Source organism: Nomascus leucogenys, chromosome 23 (genome assembly GCF_006542625.1).
Source record: "Nomascus leucogenys isolate Asia chromosome 23, Asia_NLE_v1, whole genome shotgun sequence".
NCBI classification, from domain to species: Eukaryota; Metazoa; Chordata; class Mammalia; order Primates; family Hylobatidae; genus Nomascus; species Nomascus leucogenys.
In genome coordinates, this window is record NC_044403.1 from 18,307,769 (window position 1) to 18,327,661 (window position 19,893).

At 38.3% G+C, this 19,893-nt stretch overlaps 1 protein-coding gene across 1 annotated transcript in view; it reads right to left on the reverse strand.

The window, feature by feature from the left end:
- The window catches only part of PTPRO (protein tyrosine phosphatase receptor type O), a 254,642-nt gene that overhangs the window by 43,122 nt on the left and 191,627 nt on the right, over positions 1 to 19,893 (reverse strand). Inside the window, exons 13-15 of the mRNA XM_030804533.1 lie at positions 5,095 to 5,234; positions 2,599 to 2,731; positions 119 to 239 (exon numbers count right to left, since the gene is read on the reverse strand). Coding sequence (XP_030660393.1) covers positions 119 to 239; positions 2,599 to 2,731; positions 5,095 to 5,234 — 394 coding nt within the window. The remainder of the gene's footprint in view (positions 1 to 118; positions 240 to 2,598; positions 2,732 to 5,094; positions 5,235 to 19,893) is intronic.

Consider the following 19,893-nt stretch of genomic DNA (forward strand, 5'->3'; position numbering starts at 1 on the left):
AAAACTAAAATCAAATATACCGCTATACAACTTAGGTATGCAAAAACAATATATATATATATGGCAGATAAAGATATTTTAAAGATTGTGGATAAAAGATTAGTAAAACTTAACTTACCTAGCCATCTGCAGATGCTTTTTCCTAAGAATAATGAGGGTAACAAGCAACAGTCCAATTAAAAGTGTGCTAAGGATGGCCAGCACGGAGATCACTACCACATTGGGATTCATCTCTGTAACTAAAGAGATAAGTTGTGCATTTTCATCATAGGTTCTGTTACAGGGAACCAAACAGAACTATTCATTGCTTTTTATCTAGTCTTAAGGGCAGTGAGCTTACGATGATACCAATAATAGTAACAATCATGTTCCCCAAGCCAACAATGACCTCTTCCTGGTCAACTGTAACTTAGCAAACTAGACTGATAAGTGGTATGCAGGTGTCTGGAAGAATTGAGTCTCTTTCAAAGGCCTACAACATTCAGGATATTCTTACACAGGGAAACTAAAGAATGAAGAATACCTGTGCCACAGTTTAAATTCATTTGAAAGCTAAAAATATAGAAGTCATTATCATGCATTATCGTTTTTTAACATTTTCGCAAGCTTAGAGGGTGGCAACCTCTTATTTTACGCCCATGATTTTGAAGTCAGAAAGCACAACTGTATACTTTGCTTACAACTAATAATGTATATCAAAAAGACATTAGCAAACTACCATCTGCTGAAGCACTTAACACATTACTAAAAGCAGGCATTCTGATGATCCGTGGCCATATGTTTAGAGGTTTTCCATCTGCACAACTCAAGAGATTAAACCTATTAATAGGTTGTAGGGCCCTGAAGAACAGGGGTCGCGTCCTTTTCATGTACTCTATATAAAGACTTGTCTCCTATGGCACTTACACATTGTCTACTTCTTCATACTACACAGAAGAACAGGATATTAAAGGCAGGAACATAGGTTAAATATTCTTATAAAACTCTTTAAAATGGGCCTGAGGACTCATACCATCTTTTGCATTGATCATAAAATCACAGAATGAGCAAGTGCATCTGATCCCTAAGGTTTTGGGTATTTACCACTTCCCATTTGGGCCAGCTTGGCTCCAGTTTATGAATAGAGTGCTTAAATAGAAAGAACAATGGACTCATGAACAGAAGAGCTTGTTCATTTGAGTACTGCTATTTGGAAAGAAGCCATTTCATCTGCCCTATGGGCCTCATTTTCCTCATTTATAAATAAGTTTAATAATATCACCTGTTATGCTACATTGTCATGGAGCTGACAAGGAATGATGGACATTAAGGTACAGTTGATCCTTGAACAAAATGAGTTTGAACTGTGCAGGTTCACATATATATGGATTATCTTTCCTCTCTGCCACCCTTGAGACAGCAAGACCAAACCCTCCTCTTCCTCCTCCTCCTCAGCCTACTCAATGTGAAGACCATGAGGAAGATCTTTATGAAGATCTGCTTCCACTTAATGAATAGTACATATATTTTCTCTTCCTTATGATTTTCTCAATAACATTTTCTTTTCTCTAGCTTACTTTATTGTAAGAATACAATATATAATAAGTATAACATAAAAAATGTGTTAATCAACTGTCTATATCATTGGTAAGACTTCAGGTCAACAGTAGCCTATGAATAGCTAACTTTTGGGGGAGTCAAAAATTATACAAGGATTTTCAACTATGCAGGGGTTGTTACTTCTAAGTCTCTCATTATTCATGGTCAACTGTATATTTTAGAAAGTGTACAAGGATTTAGGAATGAGAGACCATTAAAATACTTTGCAGGTATATTTTTTGTCCTCTCTTCTGAAAAAACAAAAATTAAAAACAGAAAACCTAAAAGAAAAAGAAAAAAGAAAACAGATCACTCCAGTCATCCCTGAATATAGCAGCTAAATATGTGACTAATATTACAGAAATGGAACTAAACTGGTAAAGTTATAAGTGGCTTTATTACAAGAGGCTTCATAGCGGGTCTCAGGTTGCAGAATCAGACTCTAACAAACCAGGAGTAACACATGCAATACAACTAAGAAAAGAATAAGGAAATAAACAGCATCATTCCAGAGCTTTCATTAACCTCTAATTTTCCCACTTATACTTTTGGCTGGATTGGAAACTTTCTTGCTTTGACCCAGTTATCAATTATGTCATTCTCTGATCAGTGACAGATGAAGGCCAAGGCTAAATAGATGAAACTGGATTGATCAGAGTATTGTGCCTATTCCTGAAGAAGATGAGATGAGTTAGCATTTAAACTAGCATTTAGACAGCATATACTAAGGATTTCAGTATTTTATTTCTAAGCTTCAAAACAACTCAGAAAGTTACATATTATTATTCCAATTTTACAGATGAAAAAAAGCTCAGGGGCACCAAATGTCTTTCTCTAACTCCATAGCTAGTAAGTGCACTTTGGGATTGAAATTAAGGACTCTCTGACTCCGAAGCTTGGGATTTCTTGGTGGAATATTGATACAAATACATATATATAAACTCAAAAATGTGAGAAAAATATGGAAAAAAATATGGAAAGAACTTCCAAAGACCAGATTTCACTAATGTGTGTAATTACCCATTGTTGAGACGGCTATGAACGTAGGGACACTGGGGCTGTCATGGCTAAAGCTGGTGACACTACAATTGTAGGCAGTGGCAGGAAGAAGGCTGGAGATGGTCACGACATGGGAAGAAACAGCGACTGGTTCCTGGGGTTTCAGAAAATAAGATAAATTTTAGGTTAACTTCATCTATATTTTTAAAAAATACATTTCATAGTTGAGTTGGTAATAGATTGACAGAGTAAAAAATGTACAAGATGACAAAGAATAGCATTGAAAAATGTTTCCTTTTTTCCTGATTCTCCATCTGACCAATTCCCTTCCATGGAAGCAGCTTTATTCCATGTTGTCAGGCATTATTTTTCTTCCCATATGCATTTCATGGATGTATGAACATATATGACACAGTTAAAAAACATAAGTGATGACTTAGCTTACAAACTGTTCTGCACATTTTTTTTACCTTAGTTATCAATATATTTTTCCATATCAGTACAGATTAAGCTGTTTTATTCTTTTTAATGGCTGGACAGAAATCCGTTGAAAGGACATACCGTACTTTATTTAATGAGCCCCGGTTGATGAACGTGTAAATGGTCTCTGATTTTTTGCTATTGCAAACAATGCAACAATGAACTTCGTTTCACAAATTTGGGAAGATACACACATATACATATAGACACACACACACATATGTATATATATATACACACAATATATGCATGTAATATGTTTGTATGTGTGAACGTACACACATACACATATACTCATATATTCTTTGCTAGTGTCACATTCTTTGAACTGCTGAGTCAAAAAGTGTACATTTAAAATTTTGAAAGGTATTGAAAAATAGTTCTCTACAGACATTTTTCAAGTTACTCACCTATGGCATCAATGTGTGACAATGCCTGCCTCCCTGCATTCTTTCCAGTACCATAGATCCGCAAACTCTGAGCTTTTCCATTATTACTAGTGAAAATTGTATATTGTAGTTTTATTTTGCATTTTTTTTTACCATAAGTGAGGTTGCTCAAGTTTTCATCTGTTCAAGAGACTTCTGTATTTATTTTTCTATGAAATATTTGTTTTGGGTTGTTGACCTTTACCTTTTTGACTTGTAGCAATTCTTTATATATTAAGGACGCTATACGTTTGTCTGCATTCTTAGCTTTTATATAACATCCACTAATGCATGGCAACTATTTGCACTAAGAAACATTTAGTATTAACTTATTCTTGAGTTAAAAAAAGTTGCTAGCTTGATGGACCCACGGCCAGACTAGTGACAAGTACTACTCTACAATAGCAAAAGATTAGCCAGCATCTTTTTCAAAACAAGATTTTGAAACACCCTTGCATAAAGAAATGAGAGCCATCAGCATTTTCTTCCACTTCCTTCTCTTTCACTATTCTATAAAAGAATTATTCTAAGGAAAGACTTTTGCTAACAGGACTCAGTTGTAGCAAGTAGCTAACTAACCATTGTTTTCTTAAAGGAAGGCATCACTGTAGTTATAGAGAAGAAAATCCATTATTGGCAGAGCAGTTATTTTCCAAACGGATTCTTAGAATAGAGAAAATTCAGCTGTTCAGTACAAATCAACAAGAGATACATTCATAGAAGGGAATCTTAGAAGGAGAAAGGAATCAAAGCAAATTGTCTTAGCATTCAATATGAAAAGATTTGCACTCCCAGCAATCTTTTTTCTTCTCAATCTCATGAACTTCATTATTTAAAAAAGATTAATTACTTACGTTCACAGTATTAGTCTACACACTGTATTATGTAAAATCCCTAACAAATCTGTCCTTTTCCTTTCACCTTTGGCTGTGAAATATTTTTTCCTTGTGGCGTTGCCACTCATAGAACTGCAGGTTCATCTCTTTCCTTCCATTCATTCTGACCTGGTGAACAACTCTGTTTATCGTATCTGCCATTTGTAATACTAGAGCTTTAGCAATAGCCTTCTCTCCGTCTTCATTTTGCAACAAGACTGTCCCCCTTACAAACTAGATATTCACGTTTCTTTTAAATTCTCTTGGTAGTATGGACCTCTCTTGTGGTACTTATATTTTACTTTATTTTTTCTGTACTTATGCAATGTCCACATCATATAAAAATGTTTTGAACGCAAATATTGATTCTATCATGTGTGTTCTGTACAGTGCCTTTTATATACTTGGCAAGTGGTTCATATTTGTTAAATTATATTTTATATGGTAGGGTCTTTCTTCCCTTGATCAATTCAATGGCCTACGACCTTTATTCCTTTGTCTGACCTGGAGTGACTTATGAATTAGGAACAAGTGATACAGACAAAGATAAAAGTTCTCATAACAACTCTTGGGCTTGGTCTAAGCCTGCTGTTAATTTCTATCACTGAAACACAAAAGAGCAAATAAACAGTTTTCATTTTATGTAGCTCAAAGAAATAGAAGATTCTTATTTTGCCCAGATAATTAGCCTTACTAAAGTTAACTGAGAAAAGGTAGATCAAAAGGTACAGTACCTGAAGTTTGGTTTTCTGACTGGAGCCAACTTGTTGACAGAAAACTTCAAAGAAATCAGCTACTCCCTCTTCCACCCACAGCAAAGTCACTGAAGTCTGGGTTTTGTTCACTGCAAAGAGTGATTTGGGTGGAGCTGGTTCTGAGCAAAAACAAAGTTTTTTAAAAAATTTGATTTACTAAGTGTATTCTTTCTTCTTTCACTAGTAAGCAGGTGAAGCATCCCCCAATTCAAATATAGGTAGGTAAGAGCACCATAAAGACTTTATATTGTCTTTGAAATATGTCCTTTCATAAAGACAGCTATCTAACTTGGAAGGCAGAATACTTTGCCTTTTCCCCCTTCCATTTTTTTTACTTCTCTTTTCAGAACACTTCTGTTTTCTACTTCAGTTTCATCATAGACATAATCTATTAATAGTTTCTGTGTCATTTATACTGGAATTAGCATTGCCCTGATAATACAGAACTTCCTGGATGAGAAACAAAAATCTGCACTTAATAAAGGTGGAGAAAAATGAAATTTGGTGTGCTTCCTTCTAATGATGAGATGCAGTTTGGTATTTAGCCAACAACCTGTTTTCCTTTCTCTGGAAACTATCTGGAACAATTCAGACAGAAAAACGGCTGCTTGAAATTTTAGTCAAAATTTAAAAAGATAAAGCTAAACAGATAGTATCTTTTTTTTTTTTGAGGTGGGGGTCTCACTCTGTCACCCAGGCTGGAGTGCAGTAGTGCGAACACGGCTCACTGAAGCCTCATCTTCCCTGGCTCAAGTGATCCTCCTGCCTTGACTCCCAAGTAACTGGGACTACCTGGCTTATTTTTGTATTTTTTGCAGAGACGGAGTTTTGCCATGTTGCTCAGGCTGGTCTCAAACTCCTGGGCTCCAGCAATCTGCCCACTTTGGCCTCCCAAAGTATTGGGATTACAGGTGTGAGCCACCGTGCCTGGCTGACAATATAATTTTTTAAGAAAAGAGTTGATAGAAGGAGATTGGACGATTAATAAAACATTACATAAATTTTTTATCTTAGACATTTTATCTTAATAATAAATAAATCCATTTGTCAAGGAAGCTGTGTTTTCTGTCCTCTTCATACTTATTTCTAGTAATTGAGTCACTGGCATTGCTCTCTTGAGACCAAAAAACCCTGCCTGTTCCTCAATTCTAATAGTCATCTGCTGTCTCATTCTCCATTCCTGAATGTCTCCTGGTCTTCTGCCTGTGACCCTGTCTTTTGGATGTTGTCTTTCCCTCTAGGTCCCCCAGTATGCAGAGTGTTGTGCCTGAACTCAAGGTCTTAAGCTGGAGTCCCCATTACCTGCTCTCAGAACCCCTGACATTGCTTATTTGGACATATTGTGTCTTGCTGCTAGGTTCACATAACAGCATCCTCCAACCACCTATATGCACCTGTCGGACAGCTACCCACTGTTGTAGGTTTCTTCCTGCTTGTTACTTGGATTTTTCATTTTCTGCCCCACTCTCCTAAGTCTGTTCTCCAGCTCCTGTCCTTTAGAGGTGCTTGAAAAAGTCCTGTCATCCATTTCACTGCTTTGACAGGTACATATCTTTGTGTGGGAAGATTTGAACCTTGTTTCTAGAATATCATCATTGTGGCCCTGCCCAGGACCAAGAAGTATGTCAAAATCATTCTTGACATAATTTATCACAGATTGCCTAAACTTATGTCCAACTAAAAAGAAGCATGTTTCTTTCCTGCAGCAACTTGACAAGGTTAGGCAGAAGAGTTGATGGAGGAAAGAGATGAGTTCTTCTTAGGCAAGCAAAATTCACAATAGATGTCAGGACCCCTTTTTCACTTGCAATGAATTGTCCAGTCCTCCAGGCATTGTATTGTCCCACTTCTGCTCTGAGGAAGACTGCTAATGAAACACAGAGGTCAATTTCCACTTCTCAGTTCCTTTATAACTGCCATTGCTAATAGGATTATGTCCTTCAGGGATTCTGACTCATGTGGAACTTGGATCTATGGAACCAAGTGTGAAGTTGTTCAGGGGCATAGATGAATGATTAGTTAGGCTGATCCTAGGCTTTTCTTTTTTTAAAATGCACACTACAGAATTGTTCCTTAGTCACAGTTCTGAGGCTCTTCCCTTATTTCTCAGTCCCAGAGAGCACATCTTTAAAAACTCTTATTACCTTTTCCTTTAATCTTTTTTTTTTTTTTTTTTTTTTTTGAGATGGAGTCTCGCTCTGTCACCAGGCTGGAGTGCAGTGGTGGTGCAATCTCGGCTCACTGCAACCTCTGCCTCCTGGGTTCAAAAATTCTCCTGCCTCAGCCTCCTGAGTAGCTGGGACTACAGGTGCGTGCCACCATGCCCAGCTAATTTTTCTGTATTTTTAGTAGAGACAGGGTTTCACCATGTTGGGCAGGATGGCCTCGATCTCCTGACCTCGTGATCTGCCTCCCTCAGCCATCCCAAAGTGGGATTATAGGCATGAGCCACCATGCCCGGTCTCCTTTAATCTATTTTTAAATTATATTGCATGTCTAGACTTTTGTGACCGTACTTATTGATCATCACAAACGTGCTGTACCTCTTTTTCCCTGGCTCTAATCAGTTCTTTCTTCATTTTGTCAATGATGGATTAAAATCACCTTAAAATGCCATTTCACTCATGTTAAATCCTGTCTGTGCATTGTCTGTGGTATCACATCCAAACATACCATGCCTTTAAGATCCTGCTTAAACTGGCTGCGTGCTATCCGACCAGCTTCACCACCATTCCTGACACACAGATGTGTTGCCTCCTGGGAAAGACAGTCTTCTCACTGACCTTCAGGGCAGTGCTCTATGTCAGCCCATGTTTACCTTCAATCAGTATGCTCTTTATTCTGCTCATTCGAAGGTCAAGAAAAAGTCTTACCTTCTCCTTGAAGTCTCATTTGGTGACTCTTTCTCTTGATGATTTATCCCTTCTCTGACATTCTACTGCCTTTAATTATTTCCTATATAATCTATGTGAGTGAAGGCCTGATTCTAGTAGATCCTATTAGATTCTTTAAGAACAGGGGTCATGTGTTATAAATGACTTTGTCTTCATTTGAAGTAGCCACCTATAGGTACGCAATAAATCTTATTTATCAGCTGATTTAAAACATGAGTCAAGACTCATCAACCAAAAGAGGAGGATTCAAGCACCAGGCAAGACCAGACATGCTGGGGTTGTATCTTAATGTTCTATTCTGTTTTTATGGTGCTCATGTAGATAAAATTATCAAATTTCAGGGGCAGAGTCAAGAACTATCATGAATTATTGCAAGAGCTCCCAGTGGTCCAAGGAATATGACATGAATACTGCAGTAAGGGTTTCCTTTGTTCTGGCTGAGAATGTGGCTCTAGGTGATAAGATTCTCAGGAAAATCTCCTAAAGGTCTGGGACATCTAACAGCCACATAACAGATTTTTCTTTTCGGATGGAATATGAGGGCAATAGATTATTTCAAAGCCCCTGCAGCTGTGATCACTGTGCACTTTTCTGGAAGACGTTTACATGTCAGCTCTGTAGGTCAATGAATAACATACATAAATCACCTGCTTGAGGACTGTTCAGGATCTTCGTGATTGGTGTGCTTCCCTAAATTAATCAGGCAGAAATTTAACTCTCGTATCCCAAAGGAAACAAAGAAAGTTATTACAATTTATTGTTACTATAATTATGAACTTATTACTATTACAAGATTTCACAAGTGAAAGTATAATTGAATTGGGAGTGCTTATAATTAGATTTTCCTACTCAAGACAACAACTGTCCCAGGAAATGTTTTAAAATGTAAGAATTGGAATGTGAATTGTCCAACACAGCCACTAGCCACATGTAGCTGTTGTGTACTTGAAATGTGGCTAGTCCAAATTGAGAGGTGCTGCAAATGTAAAATACAGACAGAATTTCGAAGACCCAGTGTGAGAAAAGAATAAAATATCTCATTAATAATTATTTATATTGATTACATGTTGGAACAATATGACCTTGGATATATTTGGTTACATAAAGTATATCGAATTCAATTTTACCTCTTTCTTTTTACTAATTTTAATGTGGCTACTAGAAAATTGAAAATTATACGTGTGGCTCTTATTATGTTTCAAATGAATAGTACTGAGTTAGAGCATTTCTTCTTATTGCCTAGAGTAGAAGTCTGGAAATTTCTGGCAAAAACTGGCTGGAGGGGTCCCACATCTCATGAGAAGTCAGGGCCAGCTCAGTGCCACAGCCTAGGATGGTTCAGATCAAGCTTGTCCAACCCACGGCCCCTAGGCCCATGCCACCTGGAATGGCTTTGAATGCAGCCCAACACAAATTCATAAACTTTCTCAAAACATTGTGAGAATTTTTTTGTGATTTTTTTTTGATTCATCAGTGTTAGTATATTTTATGTGTGGCCCAAGACAATTCTTCATCTTCCAGTGTGGCACATGGAAGCCAGAAGCCAAAAGCCAAAAGACTGGACATCCCTGGTTTACATGACTCATGTTTTCCATCCTCAGAAGCACAAGATTCAAGTGGATAGTGGCTAAATACTATTTAGGCAATTGCATATGATAGAGAATACACTGATATCAAAAGCATTTTGATTGCTTTCTATCTTTGTTATGGGATGAATTATATCCCCTCCCCCTAAATTCATATGCTGAAACCCTACCTAACCCTTAGTACCTCAGAATGTGACTGTATTTTTTTTTTTTTTGAGGCAGAGTCTTGCTCTGTCACCCAGGCTGGAGTGCAATGGCATGATCTTGGCTTACTGCAAACTCCACCTCCCAGATTCAAGCGATCCTCCCACTCAGCCTCCTGAGTAGCTAGGACTACAGTCACCCGCCACCACACCCAGCTAATTTTTGTATTTTTAGTAGAGACAGAGTTTCACCATGTTGGCCAGGCTGGTCTCGAACTCCTGACCTCAAGTGATCCACCCACCTTGGCCTCCCAAAGTGTTGGGATTACAGGCGTGAGCCACCACACCTGGGGTGAATAGGGCCTTTAAAGAGGTGATTAATTTAAATGAAGCTGTTAGCATGTGCCCTAATCTAATCAGACGGGTGTCCTTATAGGGAGAGGAAATATAGACAGTAAAGAGATGTACGTGCACAAAGAAAAGACCATGTGAGGACACAGTTACAAAGTGATCATCTGCAAGCCTCAGGAGAAGCCTACTCTGCTCACACGTGGACCTTGAACTTCCAGACTCCAGATCTGTGAGAAAACAAATTTCTGTTGTTTAAGCCACCCAGTCTGTGGTATTTTGCTATGACAGCCCTAACAAACTAATACAGTCTCTTACTATTCAAAATACCAAATATGTCCCTTTCTGCACATGAGGGATTGGAAAAAAACCCTATAAAATATCAAATACAGTCTGTCTTCTAAAGCAGAAGGACAGGAAAAACCCAATAATGTTGTGAAGAGTAAATGGAATTTAAGACAATGTATACACAAACACTTTATATAGTGTAAAGGCACGTAGATACTAGTTACGGAACATCTCCTGGCTATTGCTTTTTATCTCTCTAAATGACATTTTCAATCATAACATTTTCAATATTCTCATGCTCCAAAATGTCAAACGTTCTTTTGTTTAAAATAATTTCACAGTCCATGATATTTGGTATGAGTACCTATGTATGTGGGTAAGGGGGATAGACATACCATTTTCATAAAATGAGATATAGATATAGGGTTGTTTGCTTTTAAATACCCTCTAAAAGCTTTCTAACATTGCTGGTGTTCCACTCAACTAGCTGGCCCTCCCTATTTTCTTTTCTTCTCTCTCATTCCATGCCTCTCTGGGTTTGGACTGAGAATCCAATCTAATTTTATAAGAAAATCAAGTACAATGCATAGAATATGAGCAGACTGGAAGGCTGCAAGGCCATTGCTACCACTTAATTTAGATTGGATTATGAGAGGCTCGAGTTGTTGCCCAGGCTCTCTGGGGAGTGGAAGTGACCTTCCTGAAGTATGAGCTAGTGTCTGATTCTTATTCTGTGCTCTGGCAGCAAATCTCTTCCTTTTCTCAGGAATTCCAAAGGGAATAATCAGATGTAATATTTAGCCTAGGAGCAGAATGTAATGTGTTTATTGTCTGAAACCCATCTTTCTCTGATAGCTATTACATTGTTTCTTCTTTTAATGTGACTCATTAATTTAGCTGCCTAGAGAATGATGTTTATGAGGCCAAGATTATATCCGTAAGGACCAGCGTGGTGAGTCATTTTACAAATGTGCAACACTGGTAATAAGGAAAATTAAGTAGAAAAGTATTGTTAAAATTATCTTAATCCGTGATCCACATAACAACATTTATTTTCAATCTTTAGCCTCACTGATAACAGTTTTTTAGAATGCTCTTCATATGCAAAGCATAATTGTTAACATCTATATTGTAGTAAGTCTTTTAAATTTATTTTTACTTTCCTCAACTCAAGCAACTCTATGTTAAGCTGTGTAAGTCATATAGCATATTCGACTTGGCCAAAGGAAGCATCTGCAACGTAAGCAGTGCAGGCTGCAGAAACTATGCTCAAGCTGGTAAAATAACACCTGCAAAAGAAAGCACTATCTGAAAGGAAAATAAACAAGAGGTATAGAAATTATTCAGAGTGAGTTAAGATTGATATGCAATGAAATTAAGGAGAGAAATATTTACATTAAACAGCAGAAGTCTTTGTTAGACCTGAAGTTTATTAGACCTTGTCTTGTTGACTTAGGGAAATTCTTTTCCTAGATACATTTAACAAGTAATTTGAACATTAAAAAAAAACAACAGGAAATAAAAAAAATTCAGGCAAATATTTAGCACCTGAAAACACATTAAATTATGAGGCCTTTTTCCCATATATAAAAATAAAATTTTCTCAGGAGTTAGAAATGTCTGTCATTTTCACTACTTTTTTTTTTTTTTGAGACGGGGTCTCAGTCTGTCACCCAGACTGGAGTGCAGTGGCGCAATCTCGGCTCACAGCAACCTCTGCCTCCCAGGTTCAAAAAATTCTCCTGCCTCAGCCTCCCGAGTAGCTGGGATTACAGGTACCCATGAATACACCCAGCTAATTTTGTATTTTTAGTAGAAACGGGGTTTCACCATGTTGGCCAGGCTAGTCTCGAATTCCTGACCTCAAGTGATCTGCCCGCCTCGGCCTCCCAAAGTGCTGGGATTGGGATTACAGGCAGGGAGCCACTGTGCCCAGCCTTACCTATATTCTTTAAGGCTTAGAGATAGCAAGTATAATACCTTCTTCTGTGAATCATTAGATGGGTTGATGGTTTTAGTACCTTAAGTAACTTCTGAAGATCAATAGAGTTTTTCAGAGAAAGCTCCCATTTAACATTACTTTCTTTTTTTTTAATTTTAAAAAATTTGCATATGTTTATGGGATACTAGTGTAATTTCGTTACATGCATTGATTGCATAGTGGTGAAGTCAGGGCTTTCAGGGTATTCCTTACCCACATAACATACATTGTACCTATTAAATAATTTCTCATCATCCACCCACTTCCCACCCCCTCACCCTTCTGATTCTCTTTGCTTAGTTTCAAAATAAATATCTGAATTCCTCCTTTTCAGTGGTTCCAGGAATATGTGCTTTTACTTAGCATTTTTATTTTGTTAGGAGTCATATATTGCAAAATTCTTAGAATAAGATCATTACTTTCATTGCGGCATTAATCTTGTTGCTTTTATTCTGTACTCAGGTATGGAATGAAATTCTAAAAGTTGAAGGAGCATAAAAGATCATCTAGCCCAGACTCATTTTATAGATAGGAAGCTGGAATTCAGAGGGTCTGAGTTACTTTGCTATGGTAACACAATTTGTTTGTGAGGGCAAGAACTGGGATCCACACCTCTGGACCCCTAATCAAGGATCCTTCCTATTACACCTGGTTTCCTCCCAATCAGTGAGTTTCCCACTCAGTTGCATATAAGTGGGGATGACCAGGCCTCCTGAAAAATTCCTTTGCTTAGAAGACCAACTTTTCCAGAGTGGGCACTTGCTTGTGTATTTAGGTCAGTGCCAGACTTCACAGTCATTGCCCTATGTGTCCATCCTTCAGATTCTTCCAATACATTGGAGAGAATCATGTACCTGCAGAATATGCAGTACCTTATGATGGGCAGGAGAAATGCTTTTAGAGAAGTGCTAAAGTGGGCTGGGCTCGGTGGCTCACGTCTGTAATCCCAGCACTGTGGGAGGCATTTGCGGGCAGATCAAGAGATTAGGAGTTCGGGACCAGCCTGACCAAAATGGTGAAACCCCGTCTCTACTAAAAATACAAAAATTAGCCGGGCGTGGTGGTGTGCGCCTGTAATCCCAGCTACTTGGGTGGCTGAGGCAGGAGACTCGCTTGAACCCAGAAGGTGGAGGTTGCAGTGAGCAGAGATTAGGCCACTGCACTCCAGCCTGGATGACAGAGTAAGACTCTGTCTCAAAAAAAAAATAGAAGCACTAAAATGGTTTGGCATGCCTCTGGGCAGTTGACAAACCACGGTGACACTCAGAAGACTGCAGTGAGGAGGGATATATTGAGGCGAGGGATTGGTTAGTGTCACGCCCAGGGACAGAGCCATGGGACTGTGGCATGGCTGTCACTGAGAACCTAAATCAGAAAACAATGCTTGCATGGGGCTGCTGGCCATGGAGGTATATATCAGAAGAGCAGCACGGCAGGTATTGCCCCCTGCAAACCTAAAGAACATGCATGTGTTTATCTTACAAGAAGTCAATCAGAAGAAACCATCCACAAGCTGCTATCATGATCTTCACTCTGCTCACTATCCCATTAATGCCCATACTGTCTGTTTGTCTGACATTGTCTTCCTGAAGATATATCCAGACCCAATTCTTCCACTGGATCCCTGGGTTCCATCTCACCAATCAAGGACATCACACCAAGTCTCACCTCTAACTATCCTGCATCAACAGTTTTCTCTGTTTTGTTGAATCATTTTGCTTAGCCTACAGACAAGCTGTTTTCACTCACTTAAAGAAAACAAAATAAAAACAAAAAACTACCAAAAACTCTTGGATTCTTCTATCCTTTAGCTCCTGTGCATTTTCTCTCCTTCCCTTTATAATATAATCCTCAAAGGTTTTGTTATTCTAGGTATTTTATGGTTTTCTCCTTTTATTCTCTTTGAACATCTTTTAATTAGATTTTTTTTCCATCACCATGGCACCCAAATGCCTCTTCTCAAAATCACCAGTGACTCCTGGGCTGCTAAGATTGGTGGTCAATTCTCATTCCTCATCTTACCAGATTTGTTCACAGGTTTGACCTGGGCAGTCTCCAATCACTGAGGCTCTCTCTTCCCTTGGCTCCTGGGACAGGACACTTTTCTGTGCTCTTTCTTGCTTCCCTGGCCAATGCTCCTCAGTCTCTTTTGCTGGTTTTTACACACTATCTCCACGTCCTAAAGTTGGAGTGGCCCAGGGCTTAGTTCCTGGATAGCATTATTTTTTCTTTATTGAGTCTTTGTTAACTCATCACATCTGTCTCCTGCCTACACTCAAATTTATATTTTTAGTCCTGAAGCCTTCACTGAATCCAAGCTCCATTATCTAACTGCTTGTTCAGTATTTGTTATTTAATGGTTTCATAGGAACCTTCAAAATGTTGACCCACCCAGACCTGAACTTCTGACATTGCCCCAAACCAGCCTCTCCCATAATCTTCTCCAAGTTAATAAATCAAACTTGTCTTTTCAATTGCTCAGGCCCCAAATCTTGCTGTGTCTCTAAGCTGCTTTTACTCATTCATAGACAACATCTAAGTCCATCAGAATATTTTCTCAGCAACACCTTCAAAATAAATTTTGAATCTGACCACTTTTCATCGCCTCTGTGGCTCCCAGTCTGACCTAAACAAGTATAATCTCTTATCTGGACAGACTCAGTGTTCTCTAAACTTTAAGGTGACCATGTAATTTATCAAAAATGTCCACACGGGAACACTTTTGGGGTAGAAAAGGCTTGCTGCAAATCCTAAAGAGGATTACTGCCTTTTAACTAATCCATAAGAGTTGTAAAGTGGTATTGTCTAAGGCAACAGGGAGGTATGGTCAGATTACCTAATTGGTTCCCTCCTGCCCTTATCCTTGCTCTGAACAATCTATTATCACCAGAGTGACCCAGTGAAACCCGTTAGGTTATGCGCCTCTGCTTAAAGCATGCAATGGAGAATCATCTCACTCACAGGAAAGTGTCTTTTCAATGACCCTACACGGTCTGTTCCCTTGCTACCTCTCTGCCCCATATCTACGACTCTCCACCTTATTTGTTCCACTCCAGCCACACTGCCTGCCTGACTTTTCCTTGAACTTGCCAGGAACACTACTGCTTCCACAGCTGTGCACCTGTGCTTCCTTCTGCCTACAGAATCTCATCCCAGTGATCTCTTTGGTTTACTCCCTCATCTCCTTTACGCTCTGACTCAAATATCACCTTCACAGTGACACTTACTCTACCTCCCACAAAAATTGCACCCATCCCCCACAGCACTTCCTATCCTCTTTTCCTCTTTCACTTTTCTCCATGACACTTATCACCATTTAACATTCTTACATTTATGTTTATCATCTCCTTTTCTCCATTAGAATGAGGGTTGACATTTTTGTCAGTTTTGTTCATTTCTGTATGCTCAGAACCAAGAATAGTGTGTGGCATACAGTAAATGCTAAATAAATATTCACTGATTCACAGGATGAATAATTTTTTTGAGAAAGTATAAGTAAGACCTTAAGCATTTTATTAGCTTCTTTCTAGCTGACTGGCAGCCTACAGATTTCTATATATCTATATCCATATCCATATTTGAGAGAGACAGAGAAAAACCTGCTATCCCCCAAATACTTAACATTTCAAAGTATTTTGATTTTTTTCTTGTCCATAGCCAAATTATGTTTTAAAGATTTCTAATCTCTATAAAAGTTTCTGTGACTGAGATTAAGAAAATCAAGCCAATGTCCCTAAGTCCAAATTCCAAAAGAGGAACATAAAGTCACAAAAGTGGGTATGAGGCTCCTCCCTGTTGTTAAATTTTTTAATAGAAAAAATGAAGTTTGAAGGGAAAAGGCCACACCCCAGTCCAGGAATAGAAGCAGCAGATGGATAAAAAGTATGAAATGACTGTTTCTGGACCAAGATTTAGCAATGTATAAAGCGTGTCACATTTCTCTAAGCTCCAGCTTGTTCAAATGAGGACACAGCACTGAATTATCTCCAAAAGCTCTCCTAGCACTAAAGTTATATGATTCTTTATCTCGAACGTGCCCGAACATATCTGTGGTCAGGATAAAGCACAAATTTGATGATGGTGGTGTGCAATTCTGGTTTTTTGTTTTGTTTTGTTTTGTTTTGTTCTCTGACCTCCTTAGCTGTTCCTTTCCACTCTCTCTTTCTGATTCTTCCTGCTAAGCTGAATTTCTAACTGCTGGGGTGGTTCTTCCAGACTTAATCCAGGGCTTCTCTTTTCTTCTCTATCTTTACTTATTACTTGGTGATTTCATCCAGACACTTCCAAATTTATATTTCCAGCCCAGAATTCTCCCCTGGCCTTCACATCTGCACCGGGATATCCAATAATCATTTTAAATTTTTTTACATCCAAAGAAGAATCCTTGATTCTTACTTCACCCTAAATGTTCTCCTCCTATAGTTTTACTAGTTATCTCAATCTCAGTGAATTGAGCCACCATTCGTCCTAGTTGCTCAAGAGTGAAGCCTGGGAGTCATTAATTTCCCTTTCCCTCACTTCCTGTTTCTGCCCTATCAGAAAGTTCTGTGGACACAACCTCCAAAAGAGCTCCTGAATTCTGTCCACTTCTCTTCATCTCCATTACAACCACTGTAGTCAAAGTTACCATCACTCTCTTGCCACTTCTTTGAATTAGAATATTATTTTTAAAGCTGGCACAAATAGACCCTTAACGAGTTCCCCTACTTTCATGGTTGATATAGTAATCCCTTTCTCATTAAGCGACCAGAGGGATTGTTTTAAATGTAAATCGGATTATTTATTTTAAGTTCTCTAAATGGCCTTCATTACTCTGAAAATAATATTCCAACTGCATGCCTTAAAAGGCTTATGCTCAGGCCTGCCTGTTCCCTCTGCCTGGCATCCTCCTTCTTGGCCTTTTCGTGGCTGGTTCTTCTTGTTATTCAGACCATAGCCTCCATGGCTTCCTCAAAGAAAGCTTTGACCACATAGTCATTCTGCACCACATTTCCATGTTGTAGAGCACCGTACGGCACTTACTACCATCTTCCTCTTCACTAGATCATAAGCTCTTTCTGAACCGAAAGTGAAAGTAGTGCTCTGGGTTCATAACCATCACTACTACCACAAGTAGTCTGGCATCTGAGTAGTACTTAGAAGGTTCTCAATATATGTTAGTTAAATGGATTGATAAATGGATATTCTATTACCAGAGAGCTATTTGTGATGTGTCCAACACGTGTCATTCCTGTTTTTTTTGTTTCCTTTCTTTTTCTTTTTTTTAATGTTGGGAAACTGATTATCTTATGTAGACTTAGCAAGTCCTCTTAAAGTTGGCCCAGGGATCCAGGTTGATTCGCCAAGACTAGAAGATACGATTGGTTACTGGCTGAAGTCACAGTCATATGAAGACCAATGAGTTCTTGTAAAATGACGAGTCTTAGAGGCAGATTTGATTGATATTTGAAATGACTGACTGTCAAAGGGACCTGTCATCACATACCACGAAAGTTTCGTGAAACTGCTGGCAACCTAAAATTCCTAATGGATGGTTGGTTCAACATCCTGGGAAAAGCACCATTATTGGTGCATTTCTTTTTGTGGATGTTTATTGATGATACAATATTGAGAATTATTGGCAACTGTTTTGAGGGCTCTCTACCCTTGCACATAACACATTGGATTAATTTATATGATACTGGACTCATTGGTAATTTGGTTTCTTTCTATAGAGGTAGAACCTACCCTCCACGACACAGGAGTCATTCAGAGGCATTCTAAAGAGGCCTCTATTACAGATAAATTGAACTGCAGGTTAGCCCAACCAGTTATGGCCCCAGCTTTAACAATGGCATTCTGATTCAAACATGCTCTGAAAAATCTATGTGCCAAAGTTGTATTTTTCTGTAAAGGAGAATGACTATGACTTCTATATATGTCAAAATGAATGTGGTGAAGAAACATAAAACAACTAGAATGAAAGTTCTGTAAAAACACACACACACACACACAAAACTTGCAATTCAGGTAATACTAAAGCAAGATATTATTTCACTTCTCTGAAAGGTGAAACTTGTTCCGATTAAATATTAACTGGAATACTATGTTGAACTTCGAGGTCCACAATTTCAATTCATTCAACAGTATCTGTTAAGCAGTTATAGGTGTTCAGGCATTGTGTTATATAAAATGGAAAGGGCTTATATACACAATAACATGATTAGTAGAACAGATCTTTTGACTAAAGGATAAAAACCAACATTATATATTTTCAAGAAAATAAGAAAGGCACATCATATACAGACTGTCTTGTCTACAGAGAGGAATAAGATAGAAACAATATTCCATTTGATAGTTAAGATACCAATAAGAAAAAGGTTATTGATCCTAAGGGTTACATTAACTAAAATAATTTCCATGAAAACTCACCTTTCCTTCTTGTAAAGTTTAAATAAATTTTCCAAGCTAGTTTACATAGTCCATTCTGTTATCAGGGAGACATGGAGACTCCAAACATTTTGATAAGTTTGGGAAACTATCATGGTTTTAACTCACAGTCCTATGTAGATACAGTTGTACCAGTTCATGACTTTGACTCATATTCCTGAGGCACCATAGACCATGACGTCACATAGAAATTTCAGTGAAGTTTCCAATAGGCCCACTCAATGCTACTTTGATAAGACCCCCTCTGAACTTAAATTTTAAGGGAGACTGAAAAACCAAATGAGTTGGAGAAAGCTGCTAGGACCTGAGAAACACTTAATAGCTTCCTGTATTAGTAAAGCTTGGAAAAAGGAAGACATTGGGAATATGAGCACAATCTTCAAGTAATTATAGTTACCTGGAAATGAGCTTTTGAACGGCCCTTTACACCCACAGAGGACAGAGTCAGAGATAATGGTTGGAATTGGTAAACAGGCAACTTTTTTCTTAATAGAAAGATTATGCAAAGTTGGAAGTTGGTGCTTTCCACATTCGTAGAATTTAAGTATAGACCACAAGGGAGGAAGAGCAGATTGCCTTCAGTGCAGGAAAGACAAGAGACTACCCTTGATCCTCAATTGGGGCACTAGCGCCCCCTTGAGGGTATTTGAAAGTTTGGAGGAATGTTTTTATTAGTCACAACAGAGGGAATTAGCCGTTCTTTTGTGGTCAGGACTTAGAAATGCTAGCTGTCCTGGAATCATTAAGAGGACACCAAACGAAAAATTGTCCCATGTCCCACATCCCACATGACTTTCAAATGTCATACCAGAGAAAATCCACCATAAGCGTAAATTGCAAGTACTTTACTACATAATATTGAAAGTTTTTAAAAAGAAATTAAGTAAAATAATTTAGAAGCAAGTTGTCATGAAAAGGCATATTTAAATCCAATTAAGATAGTATTTAAAATTATAAATTGTTCAATAATATAATTTTTACGGCCGGGCGCAGTGGCTCACGCTTGTAATCCCAGCACTTTGGGAGGCCGAGGCGGGCGGATCACGAGGTCAGGAGATCGAGACCACGGTGAAACCCCGTCTCTACTAAAAATACAAAAAATTAGCCTG